General features: G+C 46.4%; 1 protein-coding gene across 1 annotated transcript in view; it reads right to left on the minus strand.

Annotated features, from left to right (window-relative positions):
* Positions 1–20641, minus strand: part of CLPTM1 (CLPTM1 regulator of GABA type A receptor forward trafficking) — a 667471-nt gene that overhangs the window by 226888 nt on the left and 419942 nt on the right. Inside the window, 1 exon segment of the mRNA XM_030218474.1 lies at positions 10946–11041. Coding sequence (XP_030074334.1) covers positions 10946–11041 — 96 coding nt within the window.

The following is a 20641-nucleotide window of genomic DNA, read 5'->3' on the forward strand; positions in this document are numbered from 1 at the left end:
CCAAGGTTTCGAGCTGAAGAGTTGGATATAATAATCCTGTTTGGTGCATAAAAGAGCAGATTGGAAGGAGGTCAGCATGAACTTAAAGTGTAAGAAATCAGCAAGGGCCCGAGATTTCCGCCAGAGGCGTTCGGCGGAGCGGGTACAGGAACGTAGGTAGCGGATATTAGAAGTCAGCCAAGGTTGGGGTTTTGTACGCCTTATAGGGCCGGTCAAAGGTGCAAGAGTGTCTAAGGCAGAGGATAGAGTATTGCTGTAAGAAGAAACAGCCTCGTTGACAGACGTGGATGGTGCCACAGTAGAGAGGAGGTTTGAAACATGGAAGGATAGAGATGAAGGGTCAATACCATGAAGATTCCTAGATAAATGAGATAAGATAGGACGGGACTGGGAGGGAGGAGATTTAAGTGTGAAAGTTATAAGATGGTGATCAGAGAGGGAAAGATCAGAGGCAAGGAAACTAGAGGGTGAACAGTTGGAGGAGAAGATAAGATCAAGACAGTGACCATTTTGATGAGTGGGGGAGGTGGAGCATAGTTGGAGATTAAAGGAGGATGTTAAAGCAAGTAACTTGGAAATATAAGAGTTAGAAGGATCATTAGCAGGAATATTAAAGTCACCAAGGATGAGAGAGGGGGAGGAAGGATCATGGAAGAAGGCATGCCAGGCATCAAAGTCACTGAAAGCATGAAAGGGGGGGACGATAAATAACCGCTATTCGAAGAGGCAGAGGAGATATGTCCAGTGCCTGACACTGTTGATCATAGCATCCTTCTAAACATCTGTGGAGCTATTTTAAAATGGTTCTCAGGCTTGGGTCTAGATCATACCAAGTGAAACAATCAGGTACAATTTCATCAGCATTGTCCCCTTTTTGTGGTGTGTCTAATGGACCCTATTAACTTTCACATATCTGAACCACAATGGTCCCCGATACCTTGGTCAGATCATAGCAGCCTTTCTTTCAAGCTAAACTGGAAAGAATCCACCCATTCATCTAAGCCTACTAACACATCACATACCTTCAAAACCAGAGGTAAAACTGACCCCTCAAAATTTTGGTTGTAGATGAAAAACAGTTAATCCAGGAAAACTTTACACACTAGTAAATAAGCTATTCAACCTGTAACTACTACAAATGAATCCACTCCAATAGCTGATCAATTGGCGTCATATTTTGAGCAGAAAATAACTAAAATCAGACAAGAACTAAATAACTCCCTAACATCAATAGATCATTTTGTTAATCTACATGATCCTTCTCCACTATGCTCCCAAGCAGACAGAATCAGCCTTTCGCCCACTTACAACTGATCAAGTCTTCATAAATATGCTAAATCACAATGCCTACTTGATAACTGCCCTAGTTACCTTCTTAAATCAGCCCCTAATTTACTCATGAGCTATTTGCACTCAAACATAACTTAATGCTATCTCAGGGCCTATTCCCCCCTCAAAATGGCAACATTATTTTGACTCCCATACCGAAGAATACCTAAACCAGCCTAAGTGTAGTCTCTCCCTACAGACCAGTAGCTTCAATCCCATTACTGGTAAATGTAATGGAGGAGTTAGTCATGCACCATCTAATGAACTATCTCCAACTTCACTCCATTTTACATAGCTCATAATCTGGTTTTAGACCTTCTTATGGTACTGAAACTGTTCTCCCCACCCACCTAGCTAAATTTAGATGAGAACTTAGCTTTGGTAATAAAATATTAATACTCAAATTTGATATGTCCAGTGCCTTTGACACTGTTGATCATAGCATCCTTCTAAACATCTGTGGAGCTATGTTAAAATGGTTCTCAGGCTTGGGTCTAGATCACACCAAGTGAAACAATCAGGTACAATTTCATCAGCATTGTCCCCTTTTTGTGGAGTGTCTAATGGAATCAACATGATGTTGATTCCATTAGACAATTTACTGCAGAAAAATGGTATCCAAATATTCATTTATGCAGACGAAGTTACCATCTATCTTCCATTCACTAAAGAAATAAATGAAATTACTCACATCATCAGATTAGGTATCTCTCTAATGGAATCTTGGGCATCGCATTTCAAATTAGAACAACACCAATAAAGCTAAATTCCTAATAATTACTAATCCTCATCACGCTATAAATCTTAAATTATTTACCACTGAGATCACTACATATCCCCTTGACTCACCTATGAAAATCTTAGGCGTAACAACAGACCAATTCCTCACTCTAGACAATCAAATTTCCAAAGTGGTTCAATTCGTTATGGAAATTGAGACTAAAACCATTCTTTCCAAAATCAGTCTTCCGTACCCTAGTTCAAACCGTAGTCCTAACACAATTTGATTACTTCCACTCTAGTTACGCAGGACTTAAATGGATCTCCTCAAAAAACTATAAACCACTCAAAACGCGTCTCATATTCAGACTACCATGCATTACCAAAGCCAGCGGCATACCAAGGGCGGGGCAGTGGGGGCGGTGCGCTCCGGGTGCACGCTGCTGGGGGGGGGGGGGTGCAGGTTACTTCCTGTTCCGGGGCAGAGGGAGCAGAAAGCCAGCGGAGCCGAGAGCCGCGTGGCTGATCCCAGCAGCTAAAAATGCACCGGGGGGGGGGGGGGGGGGTGCGCTGTCTTGTCTGCAAGGTAGGTGAGCCCTTAGGTCCCGCGAGGCCCAGAGGGACCTCAAAGGACAGCCGTGCAACCCCAAGTCTTCACCTGCGGCGACTGCCGTTCACCAAGGGTTGAGCCCCCAACTGCAGGCGGTCAACGGGACTTCAGGAACCGCGGGGTGCCGAACTGACCCGGACAGGGACCAGGAGAGCAGAGGGCAGATGGAGAATGAGGACATCCACAAACAGGCAATAGTTCTGGGCCGGCAGCTAACAGCATAGTCAAGATCAGGCAAGAGGTCGAGGCAGGCGGCTAGCAGGGAAAACCAGGAACAGTCCAAAAGTCAAAAACCGGAAGAATAAAGAAAACAACGGAGCACAGGAACCAACGGAGACTGGCCTCGGGAACAGAACCTGAAGCAATGTTCCAGCTCAGTCCCCTTCCTTAAATACTATTCAGCATCAGCCGCCCCGCCCCCGTAGGTACAGCCGACCAATCCGGACCTGGTTATCGACAGAGCCTTTCTTATTGGCTCTGTCCGATTCCCCAGGCGGGACCACCAACCTGGCCTCCCAATCCCGCACCTCAGAGGCGGAGCTCCGGGCCCTCGCACCCGGAAGAGAAGAAGACACCGGCCATCGCGCCTCGGCGCCGCCTCCTTCAGCGGCGCAAACATAGCCCCCACAGCCGGCGACCAAGAGACCGGCGGCCGCAATCGCCGGCCTCTGGCCTCGGCCGGAACGGCCATCACCGCGGCGGGCCCCGGCTCCCCGCCGCGGCCTCCGGACCGCCGACCCTCGCCGCCGGCTCCCGCGGTGGAGGAGCCGAAAGGAGCGACGGACGCGACAGTATCCCCCCCCCCCCCCCGGATGCCCCCCTCCTCCTGGGGCCAGGTTTATGAGGATATCGAGCATGGAAGGCCCTTACCAACTCCGGAGCATGTACATTGGTAGCCAGTTCCCAGGAATTGTCTTCAGGACCGAAATGCTTCCATGATAACAGGTAGAGCAGCTTTCCCCGACACTACTACTACTACTACTAACTAGCATTTCTAAAGCGCTACTAGGGTTACGCAGCGCTGTACAATTTAGACATAGAAGGACGGTCCCTGCTCAAAGAGCTTACAATCTAAAAGACAAGAGAACAATCTAAAGACAAGTGAACAATCTAGAGGACGAGTGAACAGTTAATCTGATAGAGTGGATAGATAGGGGCATTCTGTCTATCTAGAGCGGTTAGGCGCCGAAGGCAGCATAGAAGAGGTGAGTTTTAAGCAGAGATTTGAAGATGGGTAGGGAGGGGGCATGGCGTATGGGTAAAGGAAGATTGTTCCAGGCATAGGGTGAAGCAAGGCAGAATGAGCGGAGCCTGGAGTTGGCAGTGGTGGAGAAGGGTACTGAGAGAAGGGCTTTGTCCTGTGAGCGGAGGTTACGGGCGGGAACATAGGGGGAGATGAGGGTGGAGAGGTAGTGAGGAGCCGCAGACTGAGTGCACTTGTAGGTAAGGAGGAGGAGCTTGAATTGTATGCGATATCTGATTGGAAGCCAATGAAGTGACTTGAGGAGAGGGGTGATATGAGTATATCGGTTTTGGCGGAATATAAGACGTGCAGCAGCGTACTGAACTGATTGAAGGGGGAATAGATGGCTGAGTGGGAGGCCGGTGAGGAGTAAGTTGCAGTAATCAAGGCGAGAGGTAATGAGAGCGTGGACGAGAGTTCTGGTGGTGTGCTCAGAGAGGAAAGGGCGAATTTTGCTGATGTTGAAGAGGAAGAAGCGACAGGTCTTGGCAGTCTGTTGGATATGCGCAGAGAAGGAGAGGGAGGAGTCAAAGATGACTCCGAGGTTGCGGGCAGATGGGACGGGGAGGATGAGGGTGTTATCAACAGAGATAGAGAGTGGAGGAAGAGGAGAAGTGGGTTTGGGAGGAAAGACGAGGAGCTCGGTCTTGGACATGTTCAGCTTCAGGTGGCGGTTGGACATCCATGCCGCGATGTCGGATAAACAGGCCGATACCTTGGCCTGGGTCACCGCGGTGATGTCAGGTGTGGAGAGGTATAGCTGAGTGTCATCGGCATAAAGATGATACTGGAAACCATGAGACGAGATCAGCGAGCCCAGGGAAGAGGTGTAGATTGAGAAGAGAAGGGGTCCAAGGACAGATCCCTGGGGAACTCCAACACATAGTGGGATGGGAGTGGAGGAAGATCCATGGGAGTGTACCCTGAAGGTGCGGTGGGAGAGATAAGATGAGAACCAGGAGAGGACAGGGCCTTGGAATCCAAAAGAGGATAACGTGGCAAGAAGTAAATCATGGTTGACAGTGTCAAACGCGGCGGAAAGATCGAGGAGGATGAGGATGGAGTAATGACCTCTGGATTTGGCCAGGAGCAGGTCATTGCAAACTTTAGAGAGTGCTGTTTCTGTCGAGTGCAGAGGGCGAAAACCGGATTGAAGTGGATCGAGGATGTCATGAGAGGAGAGAAAATCAAGGCAGCGGCTGTGAACGGCGCGCTCAAGTAATTTGGAAAGGAAGGGTAAAAGAGAGATGGGGCGGTAGTTAGAGGGGCAGGTAGGGTCAAGTGAAGGTTTTTTTAGGAGAGGTGTGACAACAGCGTGTTTGAAGGTGTCAGGGACAGTCGCCGTGGAGAGAGAGAGGTTGAGGATGCGACAGATGGCGGGGGTGACAGTATGGGAGATAGTGTTGAGTTGACACCTCCTGGAGTCAATGATTTCTTCAACCTCATATTCGGGATCGGGGTCAGCCTCCGGAACAACAGACTCTTTATTCTGTGGATGCCATTTGGACCCCCGGAAGGTCTTCAGCAGAGAAATATGGAAGGCATTATGAACCCGCAGAGTACTAGGTAGCCGCAGGCGGTATATCACCGCTCCGATCCGAGACTGGATAGCAAACGGCCCGATGTACCGTGGCCCCAACCTCCGAGAGGGTACCCGGAGCCTTATGTATTTAGTGCTTAGCCATACCTTTTGCCCCGGTTGCAACACCGGGGCGGGACGCTGGTGTCGGTCAGCAAACGACTTGTACTTGGCGGCCACTCTTTGTAGTTGTTCTCGGGCCATATTCCAGACTCCCTGCAGGTCCGCCAGGGTTCGAGTAACCATGGGCGTACAGGAGTCAACGGGAATGGGTGATGGAAGCCGCGGGTGTTGTCCATAAACCATGAAAAATGGAGATTGCCCAGAGGCGGAATGTTCACTGTGGTTGTAGGCGAACTCGGCCCACGGAAGAAGGGATGCCCAGTTGTCTTGCCGCTTGTTGACAAAGGCCCGCAAGAACCCTTTCAACGTTTGGTTAATCCGTTCAACCATCCCGTTAGTCTGTGGATGGTAGGCATAGGAGAAATGGGTAACAACCCCCAGAGCAGAACACAGGGCTCTCCAGAATCGTGAAGTGAACTGGGCTCCACGGTCACTAATGATCCTGACTGGTAGCCCATGGAGCCGGAAATATGCTGGATGAACTGTTGGGCTAACAGGGCTGCTGACGGAAGCCCTGGCAAGGGAACGAAATGTGCCATACGGGAGAACCGGTCTACCACAACCCAAATCACGGTGTGCCCCTGGGAGCGGGAAAGGTCCGTAATGAAATCCATAGACAATTCCTCCCAGGGAGCTGCAGGAATGGGCAAAGGCTGCAGGTCTCCCCAGGGGCGCCCTACCACAGACTTGGTCCGGGCACAGATAGGGCAGGTCGTGACAAACCGAAGGATATCTTGCCTCATGTGAGGCCACTGGTACTGTCGAGAAATCAGACGAAGGGTCTTTTGGAACCCAAAATGTCCGGCCCATACAGAAGAATGTCCCCAATGCATTACCTTTCCCCGGTCCTGTGGAGGCACAAGCTTCCGCAACGGGGTGACCCCTCCCGGGGCCGCACTGAGGCAGACTGGATCCAACATAGGATGAGGCTCTTCAATGTCCTCTGAAGCTTCAAAGGCTTGGGAGAGGGAGTCCGCAGGGGTGTTCTGGGCAGCTGACCGGAATACCAGTTGAAACCGGAACCTGGTGAAAAACAGCGACCAGCGGGCTTGCCGTGGATTCAGCCTTTGGGCCTCCTGCAGATACAAGAGATTCTTATGGTCCGTAATCACCGTAAACCGGTGCTCTGCCCCCTCCAGCAAATGTCTCCACTCTTGCAGAGCTAACTTCAAGGCTAGCAGTTCTCTGTCTCCCACAGTATAATTGCATTCCGCTGGGGAGAACTTACGGGAGAAGAAGAAGCAAGGTTGACGCCGGCCCTTGGCGTTAATTTGGGAGAGGACTGCCCCGGCGCCCAAAGCAGAAGCGTCCACCTCTACCACAAAAGGCTTGTCGGGATCCGGAGCCTGAAGGATGGAAGCAGATTCAAAGACTTTCTTCAATAGACCAAATGCTGCTTGCGCCGCAGCTGGCCAGTTTCGGACATCCGCATGCTTCTTAGTGAGCGCTGTCAAAGGAGCGGTCAGTTGCAAATAGTGAGGAATAAATTGACGGTAGTAATTCGCAAACCCCAGGAACCGTTGCAACGCCTTCAGGCCCTGGGGTTGAGGCCATTCCCGGATAGCGCGGAGTTTATCTGGATCCATTTGCAGACCTCCCGGTAACAGAATATGTCCCAGAAAAGGCAGAGACTGCTGATGAAAGGAGCATTTGCTGAGCTTGGCAAACAAGCGAAATTGTCGTAGGCGCTGAAGAACAGTTCGAACGTGGGTCACATGCTCCAGGGGATCTTTGGAAAAGATCAGGATGTCATCCAGGTAAACAATTACCGTAGCATACAGCAGGTCCTCAAGGGCAAAATTTATGAACCTCTGGAACACTGCGAGAGCGTTGCACAGGCCGAAGGGCATCACTCGATACTCGAAGTGCCCCTCGTGCGTATTAAATGCAGTTTTCCTTTCGTCCCCCTGCCGGATACGGACCAAGTTGTAGGCCCCACGGAGATCCAACTTGGTGAAGATCTGGGCCCCCTGCAGCCGATCAAACAACTCAGGAATAAGGGGCAGAGGGTATCTGTCCTTCACGGTGATGGCATTTAGGCCCCGGTAGTCAATACAGGGCCTCAAGGAGCCATCTTTCTTGGTCACAAAAAAGAATCCTGCCCCGGCAGGGGACGTGGAGGGATGGATGAACCCTTTCTGGAGATTCTCCCAGATGTAGGCTTGCATAACCTTCGATTCCTCTCGGGACAGAGTATAGAGACGGCCCCGAGGTGGCATCTTGTCAGCCATCAAATTAATAGCACAATCAAAGGATCGATGTGGCGGAAGTACATCCGCTTCCACGGGGCTAAACACATCTGCGAACTCCCGGTACTCCTCTGGCAGAGCGGCTTGACAGGCTAACACAGTTCTAGGGGTAGCTACTACCGCGGGACAGCTGGATTCCCGACCCTTCAAACAGGCCTCAGTGCAGGCGCCACCCCAGGCCTGAATCTTCCCTAAAGTCCAATCTATGACAGGAGTGTGGCGCCGTAACCAGGGCAGGCCCAGTACCACAGGATGAATGGTGCGGGGTAAGATCAGAAACTGAGCCTCCTCACGGTGATCCTCCCCCACCTGAAGCCCCAAAAATGGAGTCACCTCTGTGATAGGCTGGGGTAACGCTGTACCCTGGATGGATGTCACTTGCAGAGCAGGTCGGTAGGGCAGTGTGGGTCATTCCATCTGCCGCAAGAGTTCCTGGCAAATGAAATTTCCCCCGGCCCCGGAATCCAAGAGGGCACGGGTGTGAACCATCGTCTCCTGCCACCGCAAAGTTACCGGAAGATTTATCAGCTGGTCGGGTAGGGGAGTAGAGTGCCCCAAGACCCCTCCCCTTAGGGTGCCTTGGGAGTGGCGTTTCCCGGCCGTGCGGGGCAAGTGCGAATGAAATGACCAGCCTCGCCGCAATACAGGCAAAGACCGCCCCGCAGACGTTGAGTCCTTTCCGACGGAGTCAGTCGTTGGCGGCCGATAACCATAGGTTCTTCAGAAGTCTCCCTAGGTTCTCGGGAGCCACGGCGGGGGGACGGTCCCTGACTAGACCGAGGCACACCCCTGGGTCCCTTCCGCCGGTCGGCTCGGGCTCTAGCCCTCTCCTGGAAACGGGTATCTACCCGGACACAGAGCGAGATCAGGGCATCCAATTGCCCCGGGACCTCCCGGCCAGCCAGCTCATCCTTGATTCGATCCTGAAGTCCCTCCAGGAAGATGGCAGATAAGGACTCCTGATTCCAGCGCAACTCGGTTGCCAAAGTCCGAAACCGAATAGCATAGTCTGCCACGGTCCCTTCGCCCTGTTGAATCCGCAGCAACTCGGACGCGGCGGAAGACGACCTTCCTGGAAGGTCAAATACCATGCGGAAGCGGCGTTGAAACTCCGCATAGTTGTCCAAGAGCGGATCCTGTTGTTCACATAACGGGGACGCCCAGGCCAGGGCCCGTCCCGTAAGCAAGGAAATAACATAGGCCACTTTTATCTGGTCTGATGCAAAAGCCTCTGGTTGCATCTTGAAGTATAGGTTGCACTGGTTGAGGAAACCCCGGCAGCTTCCGGGAACCCCATCAAATCGTGCAGGCTCAGGGAACCGAGGTCCCGGGAAGGACCCTCCCGGACGGGGAGCCGCTGCGGCGACCTGGTGGACCGCAGCGGCCTGGTTCTGTACCTGGACCGAGGATAGCTGAGAGCATACGTTCTGTAGGGCCCCCGACAGGGCATTCAACTGCTCCTGCTGCTGCTGGAGAACTTTAGCCAGGTCCCATAGATCGGGTTGCGTAGGCGAGCTCATGGCTTCAGGTTCCTGTCTTGTCTGCAAGGTAGGTGAGCCCTTAGGTCCCGCGAGGCCCCGAGGGACCTCAAAGGACAGCCGTGCAACCCCAAGTCTTCACCCGCGGCGACCGCTGTTCACCAAGGGTTGAGCCCTCAGCTGCAGGCGGTCAACGGGACTCCAGGAACTGCGTGGTGCCGAACTGACCCGGACAGGGACCAGGAGAGCAGAGGGCAGATGGAGAATGAGGACATCCACAGACAGGCAATAGTTCTGGGCCGGCAGCTAACAGCGTAGTCAAGATCAGGCAAGAGGTCGAGGCAGGCGGCTAGCAGGGAAAACCAGGAACAGTCCAAAAGTCAAAAACCGGAAGAATAAGGAAAACAACGGAGCACAGGAACCAACGGAGACTGGCCTCGGGAACAGAACCTGAAGCAATGTTCCAGCTCAGTCCCCTTCCTTAAATACTATTCAGCATCAGCCGCCCCGCCCCCGTAGGTACAGCCGACCAATCCGGAACGGCCATCACCGCGGCGGGCCCCGGCTCCCCGCCGCGGCCTCTGGACCGCCGACCCTCGCCGCGGTGGATGCCGGCTCCCGCCCCCCACGGCGGAGGAGCCGAAAGGAGCGACGGACGCGACATGCGCATCGGCGATCCGCCCTGAGTGGCAGCTGACCTAGGATCGTCACTGACCAAAGCAATCCCCTTTCTCTATGATTTGTACTGGCTGCAAATAAAAGATAGAATATCATTCAAGCTATGTACCTTCATTCACACACTTTTGTACAGTACGGCCCCAATATACATGAACAACCTAATTGAATTACCCTGACATAATACCTCTAAACCATCTAGAGAATATCTTATCCTACATTTCCTGAATTGTAAGAAAGTAACCTACAAAACAATCCATATTGCTAACTTTTCATGTTAAGGCACTAAAATTTAGAACTTCTTACCTAAAACCATCAAATGCCCCAATGATTATTTGTTACTCCGAAGTCTATTGAAAACTCACTTCTTCAGTCTAGCCTTTAAAGAAATAAGCACTCTTCTCAAATAAACTCATAGCATTAGTTTTTACCTCCCACTACTCTTGTCTATCCCAGTTAATCTTAGCCCTTTTAACATTTTCCACTTTTAACGTTTTCCTCCATATTTATCTAGCTTAAATCACTAAGTATTTAATTACATCTGTTCCTAACTCAAATTTTACTGGTCTAACATTATTTGATGTATTTTACTTTCTGTTAATATATTTTGAACATGTTCATGCTTTTCTAATTGTTATGTGAGCCACATTGAAACTGAGTTCTACTCTGGCTAATGCGGGATATAAATGTCATAAATAAACAAAATTATGAGGGGAACCAGTGCTGAGTTAAGTAGTTTGATTTACATGTAGAGAGCCAGAGAAGAAAGCTTGGTAAACTTAATTGTGCTTTATCATTATTTATTATACCATTATGTTATCTATTTAAACTAGAGTCGGTATTTAAACTAGAGTCGGTAACTTTTCACAGACTGATTTTCTTTTTCATAAAAGAGTCCACAAATGTAACTTCAATATATGCATTTCATATAACACTCACATCATCGTAGACTTTGGTTGAGGACTTCACATATGTTGATTTGTCCTTAAAGACCAATCGTGGAAAGATGCCAGCCACTTTATTCTCTCTGTCCAGCTGTCCAAAGAAGGAGAGGGAGAAAAGATACAAATTAGGTCCACTTCTACAGTCTATGGGTGAACGTACATGAATTGTTAAGAAAAGGGCATATTGTAACCTGCAAAATGGGTGGGCAATGAGTGTTGCATATAAAAGTAAGCAGAGTATTTATCCACTTATATTTTTACCTGATCTTCAGCAGTGTTATCTATTTAGGTAGAACCACTGAATATGCAGCCCTAAACTTAAACAGTTATCTATTCAAATAAAGATAGCTATTTCCAACATCCTACTAAAGTTATCCAGAAGGTGGCTGAATATCGCTATCTGTATAACATTAGGCATCATCCTTGGGTTACTGCTAAGCCCACCTCCTTCAAAACAGCTTCTGGCTGGATATCTATATATGCAGCCAAAGATACGAATTAGACGTCGCAAAATTTTTAAAACAGAAAACAACTTGTACACTAAGCACTTGATTCTGACCATTTAAATCTTTTTGACTATTGACCACAAATTTATGAGTAAAACATTGTTGTACCCACAGAAATGCCTTTAGTTATTAACTTCTATGAGGACTTGGGAGAAGGGGGGTGCAGAAAGGCGTATGTTATGTTTATTTTATGAAGCGAACTGATGCATCTGTCTTTATAAAACATCTCTCCAGAAATGCCTATACATCCGCATCAGCACAACAATACCTAAACCTTAACTACCCAAGCTGCAAAAGACTAAAATACAAATCAACCTACGCATCCAGTTTTTCCTACATCAGTACACTGCTATGGAACGCACTATCAAAAACAGTGAAAACCACCTATGACCACCTCCAATTCAGAAAAAAATCTAAAAACCCACCTGTTCCAAAAGGCTTACCCCCCACCCCCGACCCAACTTAAATGCCTGAAATCAGCGACACTACACCACCACAGTTCATATTGATCACCAAACAATCTCATCTGTTCTTACTATCTTCTATATGGCTCCACCACATGTTCCTTCATGTGATCCCTACCCTTCCTACCCCAACTTAACCATTATCTGTATTTGCTTTACTCCGGAGTCTATTAACACCTCTCTGGTATCATGTAAGCCACATTGAGCCTGCAAATAGGTAGGAAAATGTGGGGTACAAATGTAACAAATAAATAAATACAACAGTTCAGCAGCTCACACAAATCTCCTGGTCAAATTTAAGCAACTTCCTGTATTTTATAAAATATGTGCCTATTCTGCAGATTCAGCCATTGGGAACCCCTCCAATAATTTTGACTAAAGATATGCACAGATAAGTGGTCTGCATATACTTTTACACACATATATCATTGATAATTTTATACATGTCCATTTTTGTAACCATTATTTTATAAAAACCTTTTAGTTCAATAAATTATCCTATATGTGGGTAATTTTATAAAGCCTTTTTTGCATGTAAAAGCAGGAAATGGCTTTAAAATTGTACAAATATGTGAATAAGTAGATGAACCAACAAGCTGGTGCAAAAACATTTTGAAGACCCGAGTTGTAACACACAAATTTTATAAAATATACAGAGCATACACATACATTTACACCTTTCATCAGGTGTAAATTTTTGTAAGAACACTTGTGCACTACTGGGACTAGGTTTTTTTTTTTTTTTTTAAACTAAAGTTTAACAACATTTAAGATAAACGAATAAGCATAACCAATATAAACAGCAGATATACAGTGGTTCTTCAGTACATTCACCCCTTACACAGCCATCATGAAAACCACCACCCCCCTCCTCATATACAAAAACAAATACATCAAACCACCCTAAGGGACCATAGCATTGCTTCCCGTTCTGAAAGCAATGCTATCTCCTTTCAAATAGTCTCAACTTATAATGACGAAATGCTGTCATTCTATACACATTATACCACTGCTTCAGTTTAGAGACAACCTGTGTCCAATATGGCAGTTGACCGTTTCCAGTGAGCAGCCAACACTTGGACTGCAAGTGAGCATTGGCCTTTACTTGTTTCTTTTGATCCCAATAGAATGGGGGTCGCCATCCAGAAACGCCCCATTTCCAATTGGCTTACAGATTGCATTTTTTTCACTTCTAACCATGCTGGACTGACCCTTGAGGGTCATGTGAGGGCTCACATTATCAGAGCCATGGCTGCGTCAGTAACCCTGTTGAGGTTAGCTTCCATTGAAGAAATTTGCAAGGCTCAAACATGGTCTTGCAATCCAAACATTCACATCTCATTACCAGATGCGATAGTCGGTTTGGACAGACAGTGCTGCAGAATTTGTTTGGGGTCTATAGTCCAACTCAACCCTCCTAGGCCCATTTTATTCTGTTCCAGGTTGCACTCTCACCCAGATGTATATAGTTTCAGGTTAATTATTTTTTTGCTGTCTCCGTTTCGAGGTCCAGTTGACCACTGGTTATTTTTTGGTGAGCCTGATAGCTAGGGATTCCCATTTGTGAGAATTATAGGCCTGCTTGTCCTCGGAGAAAGTGAAGGTACTTCCCAGGTATTCTCCGAGGACAGTAGGCCTTATATTCTCACATACCTTCCCACCTCCCCTTGGAGTTGTCTCCTTTTTATTGTGCTTTATATTGTATTGCTGGTCCTGTTCACTCACGGTGGGAGGGAAGGCACTTGCACATGCACGATGGAGTGAGCCTTGCACTCAGACCTAGCTGCCATCACCCTCAAAAGTAGCAGGGTGTCCACAGCAGTGTCCAACCCTTGTACTGGTCCATTGAGCAGTACAATCTCCACAGTGGGTGCCATCTCCCTACAAAATATCTGGGAGAACATCTAAAACACCTTCTCCAATATGGCTGCACACCAGCATAGGACCACCACATATGACAATACGTCCTCTGCTCTCCACAACCATGCCAATATTTATCAGATCCCCTCCCACACACCTCCCTAAATATCACAGGTATATCATACCAACGCAATAGTACCTTGTACCCATTTTCCACTATTACAGCAGATATTCCCAAACCCTCCCCCCCCCCAACTCAACACACAGTCCAAATCATTTTCCCAGTCCTGCGTATACTTGAGTTTAGCACCCCTACTGTTTAAACATTGTGAAACAAGCACATCATCAAACAACTGTGTCCAAGTAGTTAATGGCTGCGATTCCCATTATATAAAAACTCCCTCCTCCATTCCTGGAGGAAACGAAGGGTTTAATGTGCTGGGGGTTCTATCTGGATAAATGATAGTTGGGCACAGAGCACATAGCATCCTGGTATAGCGAAGGTACTTACCTGTAGCAGGTATTTTTCAAGGACAGCAGGTCATATATTCTCACAAATGGGTAATGCAGGGTTCGTGTTGCCGGTCCAGAGCTTGTAACAAGCTTAAAAATAGGTCTGAGTGCAAGACTCACTCCATCGTGCATGTGCAAGTGCCTTCCCTCCCACTGTGAGTGAACAGGACCAGCAATACAATATAAAGCACAATAAAAAGGAGACAACTCCAAGGGGAGGTGGGAAGGTATGTGAGAATATAAGGCCTACTGTCCTCGGAGAATACCTGGGAAGTACCTTCACTTTCTCCGAGGACAAGCAGGCCTATAATTCTCACAAATGGGAATCCCTAGCTATCAGGCTCACCAAAAAATAACCAGTGGTCAACTGGACCTCGAAACGGAGACAGCAAAAAAATAATTAACCTGAAACTATATACATCTGGGTGAGAGTGCAACCTGGAACAGAATAAAATGGGCCTAGGAGGGTTGAGTTGGACTATAGACCCCAAACAAATTCTGCAGCACTGTCTGTCCAAACCGACTATCGCATCTGGTAATGAGATGTGAATGTTTGGATTGCAAGACCATGTTTGAGCCTTGCAAATTTCTTCAATGGAAGCTAACCTCAACAGGGTTACTGACGCAGCCATGGCTCTGATAATGTGAGCCCTCACATGACCCTCAAGGGTCAGTCCAGCATGGTTAGAAGTGAAAAAAATGCAATCTGTAAGCCAATTGGAAATGGGGCGTTTCTGGATGGCGACCCCCATTCTATTGGGATCAAAAGAAACAAGTAAAGGCCAATGCTCACTTGCAGTCCAAGTTGTGCAGTACACTTTTGCCAGGAGGGCATGAGGTCAGGGAAAGAATGTTTGCAAGACAATCGAGTGGCTCAGATGGAACTCCGACATATCAGTAGGCAGGAACTTAAAGTGCATGTGGAAGACTACTATGTTCTATGTTATGATGAAACTTGGTATAAGGTACATCTGCCAATAAGGCCTGAAGCTCACCGACCCTGTGAGCTGAAGTAACAGCCACCAAAAACATGACTTTCCAGGTCAGATACTTCAGATGACAGGAATTGTATGCTTAACTGTATGCAAACTGCTTATTTCTGCTTTATGTGTTTTAGGCACTCTTCGATACTGCTCCAGTGACTTGCCCCGAAGCAAACAGCTGCGAATGCGGCAGGTTCAGCTTGTTCTCCTCACCTCCCAAAAGTGTCATCATTGGTTAGACCCTTTAAACTCTTTCCCTTAATGGCTCCACAATCCTTCTCTTTATGCTGTCTGCTTACTAAATGTATGCTTAACTGTATGCAAACTGTTTGTTTTTGCATTATATGTTTTAGGCACTCTCTGATACTGCTCCGATGACTTGCACCAAAGTATCGGTTAGACCCTTTAAACTCTAGCCCTTAGCAGCACCAGCCTAGTAGAGGCGTGCCGTGTGCTTGCGCCAAAGGAGCACGCACAAGGAGTGTGCTTCTTAGGGGTACACGAAGTGCACATCCAACTCCTCCCTTGACCCATCTGGGCCCAGGTATGGCTCATCAGGTACACCAAATTTATTTGACTTCTTTCCTGTTATATTCCTCTCTCTGCATGTGTTTCACATATCCTATTCTAGTACGCTGGGGACACAGATCCTCAGGCCCTCATTCCTATGATTCTCCATCTTCATATAGAACCTTATGTCTCTTAAGTCTATTGCAGCTGGCGCCAAAACATGATTCTTCTCAGTAGCAAACCTTACACATTGGCTTACATGGGAAAACAGCACCTTGTGCACGATCTTATACCTACCCATCAGTTGTCCGTTCTTTCCTTAGTTGAAACCTGGCTCACTGCAGCTGATATTGCTTATCATAACTCTGCCACCCCACCAGGGTTTCTCAAATATATGAGCAATCGCATCTTCCAGCGTTAAGGCGGACTCACGATCATCTATGCTTATCACCTTCAGCTAAGAAATGTTCACGCTAGCTGTGACCAGCTTCTAGAATCCTTGTCCTTCCGGATTGGTTTGCTTCCCCTGTTGGATTTTTGTTTGCTCTATCTGACCCCTCCGATAACTGTGGCCGCACGTCATCAGTTACATGCTCTTCTTCTCGATCACTGCGTCAATGCTTCCTGCACGATTATTCTAGGAGCCTTGATCCTCCATCTTGATGACGTCTCTGCTATTGCATCCCGTGAACTCCTACAATTGTAGGATGAACTTGGCCTTAGCCAATCTGTTCAGGAGTCAACCCACTTTGGCGGCCACACACTAGATGTGATCCTCGCCAATGCCCTACATCCCAGTCCGCGAATTAACCCTCAGGTCTTTCCACTAGCCTGGACCGATCACTCCCTTTTAAAAAAATTTTTAAAACAATTTACAATTTAATTCCAAGAGTATTCTTGATACAGAAAAGATAGGTAATATTGAAACTTCGTATTACATAAAAGTAAAATAAGCAATATATTATCTTATCCAATCTAGTCCACAATTAAGGGGAGAGAACAAGGCACAATTCCAAGAAAAATTTATATCACTACTTAAAGTTAAACATAGGAGGAGAATAGCTCAGACTTAAAATTAAATTAAATTACGGAGTAGATGAAGTCACTACTATTGGCTGCAGAATTGGAGTTACAAAAGTCTTCGAATCCAAAAATGAAGTTAAATGCATAGGATCATGAAAAACATATTTCAATTAAATTCAACTTCAATGGGGCATGAGGTAGATCGGATATGGCAGATACTATTTAATATCTTCACCTATTTGACAGAACCGCAGGAGGGATTCAAGGCGTTTGTAAAGATGGGTGTATACTATGGAATCACTTCCATCTTACAATTCTGGAGATCCAGGGAAGAGCCGCCTCTGCAGGTGTGGCGGGCACAAATGATCAAACAAATGCGAGTAGATAAATGCGAGGTCAATGATATGGATAGCATACCAGGTCAACGATTTAAGGCGCAGTGGGAACCCTTGTGGGCCACCCTCCCTCCAAGAGGGAGAAGTCTGTTGTTAAATTTTTAGAGCCCTTTAGATACGGTAGACCTTTCTTAAGGCTCAGTGGTGAGGGGAGGACAGAATTTAAAGTAATAGTAACTTTGAGCTCTGGTACACACTTGCTGGCCCTACACCCCCTCCACCAAGTGATATAGTATAAAGGTTGCAAGGAGAATAGGAACGACACTAGTACCCATGTGTTAATTTACATGGAAACTCAGGACATATGCTGGCACCAGATTACTAAGCGGTACGAGAGATAAGAGAGGGGGGGGGGGGAGGGAAAGGGTAAATAGGTGACGAGGAACATGCACATTATTATACAATACCATACTGGAAGGCACAGGCGCTGTTATGCTGGCCCTTGGGACTGGTGAGATGAGAACAACATGGATTGTTGCTGTCAGGTGGCAGATAGATACCATGATTGTAGCAGGTGCAGGCTATGGGGGAGGGGGGGTAGGAATGGGAAGGGACAAGGGAAAAAGGGAATGTACTTTGATGACTATCGGATAACCAGCAGAACTTTGTTGTAATTATATTTCGGTGAAGTTTAGTGTGTTTGGCTTTACTCTTTTTGTTCAGAACTGAATCACACAAAGTAGGGAAGAGGGCCATCAGAACCCAGGCTCTCTGTGATTCGGTGGAATGCTGATGACTGCAGATAGTGATCAAAGGGGTGTGTTTAATTGGCCTATATTATGTTCAGAATGTTAACAAGAAGTTCGAATTAATTTGTGATGGGGTGGGGGGGAGGGAAAGTGGGAAGAAAGGGGATAAATGTCAAAACGTTGATGATGAGCTTACCACCACGAATGTACATTGTTCATATTGTTTCACATGGTTCTGTATTGTGAATGTTGATTGCCAAGTCTGTTACATCATCAATAAAAATTATTGAACATAAATTCAACTTCAATACACACTTACAAGAAAAATTCAACCAGAATAATCCGACCAATTGCAAAAACTCAAGGGCGGAGTTTAAGGAAAAGTTGGCGCCTCTTTTGGGTTACTCTGGATACATCAGGGAATACTATAATCTTGCAATTCATAAAGAGTTCCTTTCTATAACAAAAAAATTGTTTCAACATCCAGTCTCTATCAGGTTGTAGTACAAAAGTCACAATCAATGTTGCAGGTTTAAAACCCAAAGTATCATCTTCAGGCATTTGTGTAAGATTTAAAGTGTCAAAAGAAACACCAGCTCCTTCAGCAGTAGGTTGATCAGTATTCTTATTATAGGGTGAAAGATAATATATTTTAGGGACTGCAGGATAAGCTTGCTCAGGAATCTTCAATATTTCCAAAAGATATTTTTTTAAAGTTATAAGAGCAGCAATAGAGGGCATTTTAGGAAAATTTATCAAACGCAATGTTTTAGACCTCTGCTGGTTTTCTAAGTTTTCAATCTTATATTGCAACATCATATTCTCTTTAATCAAATTTCCTTGAGTTTGTTCAAGGGAATGAATATTACTAACATTAGACTCAATTTTTTTGTCCATTGTTGAGATTTTTGTTTCCAACATAGAGACTTTTTCTGAGGGAATTTGAGTATGCTGAATTATAGATAATTTTTGGAAAAACGATGTTTCCAACCTCAAAAGTACATAAGTACATAAGTATTGCCATACTGGGAAAGACCAAAGGTCCATCAAGCCCAGTATCCTGTTTCAAACAGTGGCCAATCCAGGTCACAAATACCTGGCAAGATCCCCAAAAAGTACAAAACATTTTATACTGCTTACCCCAGAAATAGTGGATTTTCCCCAAGTCCATGTAATAATGGTCTATGGATTTTTCCATTAGGAAGCCATCCAAACCTTTTTTTAAACTCCGCTAAGCTAACCGCCTTTACCACATTCTCTGGCAATGAATTCCAGAGTTTAATTACACGTTGAGTGAAGAAAATGATTCTCCAATTCGTTTTAAATTTACTACATTGTAGCTTCATCGCATGCCCCTAGTCCTAGTATTTTTGGAAAGCATAAACAGACACTTCACATCTACTCGTTCAACTCCACTCATTATTTTATAGACCTCTATCATATCTCCCCTCAGCTGCCTTTTCTCCAAGCTGAAGAGCCCTAACCATCTTAGTCTTTCCTCATAGGGAAGTCCTCACATCCCTTTTACCATTTTCGTCGCCCTTCTCTGCACCTTCTCCAATTCCTTTATATCTTTTTTGAGGTGCGGCGACCAGAACTGAACACAATACTCGAGGTGCGGTCTCACCATGGAGCGATACAACGGCATTATAACATCCTCGTGTTTGTTTTCCATCCCTTTCCTAATAATACTCAACATTCTGTGTGCTTTCTTAGCCGCCGCAGCACACTGAGTAGGTTTTCAATGTCTTATTCACGATGACTTCCAGATCCCTTTCTAGGTCTGTAACTCCTAACGCGGAACCTTGCATGACATAGCTGTAACTCATTATTTTATAGACCTCTATCATATCTCCCCTCAGCTGCCTTTTCTCCAAGCTGAAGAGCCCTAGCCGCTTTAGCCTTTCCTCATAGGGAAGTCGTGCCATCCCGTTTATCATTTTCGTCACCCTTCTCTGCACCTTTTCTAATTCCACTATATCTTTTTTGAGATGCGGTGACCAGAATTGAACACAATATTCGAGGTGCGGTCGCACCATGGAGCGATACAAAGGCATTATAACATCCTCAATTTTGTTTTCCATTCCTTTCCTAATAATACCAAATATTCTATTTGCTTTCTTAGCCGCAGCAGCACACTGAGCAGAAGGTTTCAACGTTATCATCAAAGACGACACCTAGATCCCTTTCTTGGTCCGTGACTCCTAACGTGAAACCTTGCATGACGTAGCTATAATTCAGGTTCCTCTTTCCCACATGCTTCACTTTGCACTTGCTCACATTAAACATCATCTGACATTTAGACGTCCAGTCTCCCACTCGTAAGGTCCTCTTGTAATTTTTCACAATCCTCCCTTGATTTAACGACTTTGAATAACTTTGTGTCATCAGCAAATTTAATTACCGCACTAGTTACTCCCATCTCTAGGTCATTTATAAATATGTTAAAAAACAGCGGTCCGAGCACAGACCCCTGGGGAACCCCACTAACTACCTTTCTCCATTGAGAATACTGGCCATTTAACCCTACTCTCTGTTTTCTATCTTTTAATCAGTTTTTAATCCACAATAGGACACTACCTCCTATCCCATGACTCTCCAATTTCCTCTATCTTTCATGAGGTACTTTGTCAAACGCCTTCTGAAAATCCAGATACACAATATCAACCGGATCCCCTTTATCCACGTTTGTTCACCCCTTCAAAGAAATGTAGTAGATTGGTGAGGCAAGATTTCCCTTCACTAAAT

The sequence above is a fragment of the Microcaecilia unicolor genome, chromosome 11 (assembly GCF_901765095.1).
Source record: "Microcaecilia unicolor chromosome 11, aMicUni1.1, whole genome shotgun sequence".
NCBI lineage: Eukaryota > Metazoa > Chordata > Amphibia > Gymnophiona > Siphonopidae > Microcaecilia > Microcaecilia unicolor.